Here is a 5,242-nt window from a genome sequence, read left to right as displayed (position 1 = left end):
CGGCAAAGATATCTTCCTAAATTCAATGTGGTCATACGACATTTTGAATAATGTCAAGGTCAAACAAGGTGTAGGAGACACACTCATTCAGGAAGCATCCCTACAATGCAGATAATTTCTTTGAAATCTCTAGATTCCAAATTTGTAGCCCCACTATCTCAGTACCTTACTTGAGAAATTGATTGATTTTGATCTTTAGAGTTCTCCAATTATTAACAGACAATAGGGATTAATTATTAACAATGTCCTAAAATATGTATACTAAAATTTCCCCTTTCATGGGGTCTGGAGTTGCATACTAAATGATTAATGGGTGTAAATTCTTACTGTAGTGTTTGGCACACAGAACTCATTAAGGATTAGTAGGAATTACTATTATTTTATTATTGTATTGCACACTTCTGACCTAAGAGTGGTGTGTAATCAAAGGGCAACATTCACATCTTACCCCTGAGTAGCTTTATGTGACACCCCACAGGATGGCTTTGAGGATTTAATGAGATAGAGAATGTGGAGACTATGCTTTGCAACCCTACAAAATTCATCTGTTACCCTTCAATTGCTAATTGACTGATCGGGTAACACAGCATTTGGTCACTGGGATGCACCATCTTAACTTCTCATCTGAATATCCCTCATTTTACAGAGATTATAGATTTCATGAAACACACTTCATCACTAAAGTAAAAGAAAAATATAAACAAAAAATCTCAATACCTAATTAATCTTTCTCAAAATATGCTTTACACAGCAAGTTTTGTTGTCACAATGTGTCTCATAGCTTGAGAGATATATATATCTCCAAATGGATAAATAGAAATAGCGAGGGAAAAATCACTGGAAGTAAAAGATCCAAAAGTCTTGGAGTATATATGTATGTTCTCAGTATGCAAAATAATTTGTGGACATGAATAAGTCTCTGGTCCTAAATTGGAATATTGGCTTTTCTCCTGACACCAGTTCTCTGGAGTACAAAGATGTATTTGTAGCTACATACAATCAAGTGAATCGCTGATAACTTCCAAACTCCATTATTGTATTCCTCCAAACTCATATAAAAACAGCATGTATACACAGTTGATAAAAGGAAATCCTGACAAGATAGGTAAATTAAAATTTAACATGAAAAATCAAATGCCCAGTTTGAATGAAATAGTCATGCAGAAACAGTACATCCCAAAAAAATTCTAGAGTGTGGGAAAAAATCAACTCTCCTAGTCTATACTTTAGGAAACTGATGTGAAAGTGTTTAAATTTCTTGATCAACTCCAAATTACTAAGACGGATTTCTTTAAAACCAGCCTTCTTACTCCTGATGGAGATGATATAATTATTCAAATAAAATAGTATAATTGGATCTGGACAAGACTATCTTGATGATTTTTACAACTCCAGGCATTCTCCTCCTACATTTACTATGGCTACCTCAATACTTTTACTCTTCTTAATGTTTCAGTAATACCTTGCAGCAGTGCTTCTGAAAAGCAACCATCTGATTCCTGGGCCCCATGCCACTTCTACACGATCAGCCACCTGGGGATGGAAACGAAACCAATGAACTGCTTTTTAACACCCTCCTCAGCTGACTTTTATTCAAGCCTTGCAAACCATTGCTTTGGAATTTCCAAAACAAAGTCGTTTCTACTTGTCATTTAATCCTCACCATAACCAAGGAAATGCTTATTGTTATCCTTATTATACAGAGGAGGAAATTCAGTTTCAGAATGGTTAGGTTATATGTGTAAGGTAATTGCCTTTATTTTGTAGTGTCATAAAGGGAAATTAAGTCACCTGGTGTCAGATCCCTTTTATCATTTCCCCCACAAGTTACTGTAACCCATATTCTATGAATAGATGGCCATTTCATAATTATGTTTTGTCATTTCTCATAACTCTTTCTACCTTTCCTGCCACTTCCCTACTATAGGTTAAACAAATTGAAGATAATGACACTAATTAACAAAAGCCATCCTGAAGAGTTTATTCTACTGGGCTTTGCTGACCGTCCTTGGCTAGAGCTTCCTCTTTTCATTATTCTTCTTATAACATACCCCATGGCCATGATGGGAAACATAGCCATCATTCTGGTGTCCAAGCTAGACCCCCGTCTGCACAGCCCCATGTATTTCTTCCTCACTAACCTCTCCTTTTTGGACATGTGCTATACCACAAGCATTGTCCCTCAGATGCTGTTTAACCTGGGAAGCGCTAAGAAGACAATAAGCTATATGGGGTGTGCCATTCAGCTTTATTTCTACCACACAATGGGAGGCACAGAATGTCTGCTTTTGGCTATCATGTCTTTTGATCGCTATGTGGCCATCTGCAAGCCTCTACACTACACCCTCGTCATGAATCAGCGTGTCTGTATCCTATTAGTGTCCACTGTGTGGCTGTGCGGAATGACCTACGCTGTCTCCGAGGCCACTGTTACGTTACAGTTGCCACTGTGTGGTCTCAATAAATTGGATCATCTGGTGTGTGAGATTCCTGTTCTAATAAAGACTGCCTGTGGTGAAAAGGGTGCTAATGAACTCACACTCTCAGTGGTATGCATTTTTATGTTAGCTGTTCCGCTATGTTTAATTCTTGCTTCCTATGCTTGTATTGGACATGCTGTATTCAAAATTAAGTCTTCTGAGGGAAGGAAAAAAGCTTTTGGGACATGTTCCTCCCATCTCATTGTTGTTTCCTTACTTTACGGCCCGGGCATTAGCATGTACCTTCAGCCCCCCTCCTCCATCTCAAAGGACCAGCCCAAGTTCATGGCTCTCTTCTATGGAGTGGTGACTCCTACACTCAACCCTTTCATCTACACCCTGAGGAATAAGGATGTAAAGGGGGCACTAGGCATCTTGGCAAGGAGCATTTTCACATCCAAATGATAGTTGATAGACATCAAATGAAATTATTTAACAATGAGAGTAGGTTTATGGGGGTTTCTCTAATAACTCATTCTTGTCTCCTATTCCCCCCATCTCATGTTAGATGTTCTTCTTGCAAAATTAGTCACGCTTCTCATATTCTTTATAATGGTGTCAGACAAGGATAATACTTGGCTAATATACACCAGTAATAGCACTCTGTGAAAATATATTTAAAATAATTCTGTACCACTTGGTACATACTGAAATAGTAACTACATTAAATAGTAAAAAAAAATAATAAAGTAATAGTGTAAGTTGTAATATAAGCTCATGAGTTCAAGCTAATTTTCATAAAGGAAGATGGCAACCATTTTTTAGTGGACTTCCTATCACCACGTCACCTGAGAAACACTTCATCACTCTCTGCAGGATTGGCCCGTGTCTAAGTGGGCAGCATGGCTACAGTGAACATCCCTTGTGAGGCACTCTACACGTTCAAACAACCAGGAGTCTCATAAGTTCATCAACCTCAATTTATATAGCAGCTATTGCTTCATAAATATACATTGCTACTCTTGTTTAATGAACGTGTGCAGAGTTTTGTAATTTAATTAAAGAATTTACCATTAAATATTAAAATGAATGAAACATAGGGACAAAATATATGGATAAGTTTCTTAAAGTTCCTTTTTAATGTCATAAATGTGAGCCTTCTGTTTAAGTGAAAGAACAAAGAAGTGATATTAATAATGAGTCAAAACCTGGAAACATTTCTGTGCATCATTGGAATAGCCAGAAATGCGTTTTGAAACTTCAGAATCAGTCTAAGAAATCATTTGTATTTCTGAATAGGAAAGCAATTTGATTACTTCAATAAACAATATGAGTATGTTTTTGTTGATGTAAATTTTGGATGCAAAGGAGCTCAGAATCTGTATCACGAAAGGTTGAAAGTGTTAAATTTACTTCTATGATTCACACCCAAAATGTAAAACTTGTCATAAAATTAGTTAAAAATTTTAGGAGCAAATTAATGCCTTGTTATACTTATTTGGTGTAAATTAATATTGTGAGAAGTCAACATGATGTTGCGTATTAAATAAATGAACACTTGTAAGGAAAACAGGAAGGCATCTGGGCTTTTCTGGTATGATTAATTAACAAATTATTTCCAGGAAAATTGCAGGTTATCTTGAACAAGAATCAAGTGTAGCCCTGATCCACTCTGAAAAATAACAGATTTTCTGTGGCTGGTCAAGTTCTTGAGACAAATGGACCTAAGTGTATGCAGTTTGGAAAAATTCTAAGTAACTTTAAAATTTGATCAGTGTTGACTGATTGCTAGAAAATGTTTTTAATTTTTACGCACACACACACATCAAAATAAAGTTTCTATTATGTCAAAAAAATCTCAGATCATTTTATTAGGTAAGACATCATTTGTCTAAGTTAGTCTTCCCAACAGAGAAATATGGTAATTTTTAGTTTGCAGGAAGCAGGGCAAAATCAGCAAGATTTGTGTCAAAATCTTCTCTATAGACTGCTTAGAGTTGTTCTGACTGCTTTCTTAAATTATGCTGCATCCTGGACACAGTTAATGTGTATACTACTTTCTAGGCCTGTAAATATTGCACATTACGGAAGTGTCAATCTTATTCAGACTCTAAAAAATTAGGATTTCCTAATGGAATCATATGCAAAAGTCTCAGGATAAAAGATACTGAAAGTAAAGTTTCACTTTATTTCACACAGAAAGAAAGTAAATCCATTGCATTAAAGTATCTCTAAATCTGTTTCCCATTGTTCTTCCTTTTCAACCACCACATTGTGCACTACCCCTAAAACCATCATCACCTCCCCAGTCAGCCACAGTATGTACTATAATACTACCATTACCTAGACTCTTCTGCATTTTCTGTCTTCTGTGTATTTGTTTATTTTTGCCTATAATAGTATCGCCTCCAACTTTCCACTTCTTTAAGGTCTTCTTTAAAATAAATTATAACAATGAACGCAAGAAGTGCTAAAATGTACATTCAAGAATGTGCTTCTTCTCTCTTAACAAGTTTTTAAGTGCACAGACTCATGGTAAGTGTTCTTATCACAAAAAAAAGCAGAGAGCACAAGTCTTTTGGAGGTGATGGATATGTTCACTATCTTTTTTGTGGTGATGATATCATGGATATATGCACATGTATAAACTCATCAAAATGTACACATTAAATATGTGCAATTTTTGTATATAAAGTATATAGCAATAAAATTTTAAAAAAGAATGTGAATCTGGAAGACAGGAAAAAGACTAAAATGTGAAAAAAAGAGAGGAAGAATTAAATCCATTTTCTAGGAGCAGGTGGAAAAAACTGAATATTCAG

At 35.7% G+C, this 5,242-nt stretch overlaps 1 protein-coding gene across 1 annotated transcript; it reads left to right on the top strand.

Annotated features, from left to right (window-relative positions):
* Window positions 1–1,946: 1,946 nt before the first annotated feature.
* Window positions 1,947–2,885, top strand: OR2N1 (olfactory receptor family 2 subfamily N member 1). The gene is given in 1 exon segment (NM_001391101.1): window positions 1,947–2,885. A coding segment is annotated over 1 exon segment (939 nt).
* The last annotated feature ends 2,357 nt before the right edge of the window (window positions 2,886–5,242 follow it).

This window comes from Equus caballus, chromosome 20 (assembly GCF_041296265.1).
Source record: "Equus caballus isolate H_3958 breed thoroughbred chromosome 20, TB-T2T, whole genome shotgun sequence".
Lineage (NCBI taxonomy): Eukaryota > Metazoa > Chordata > Mammalia > Perissodactyla > Equidae > Equus > Equus caballus.
Note: the sequence above shows the minus strand (reverse complement) of the source record. Positions and strands in the feature narration are given on the sequence as shown.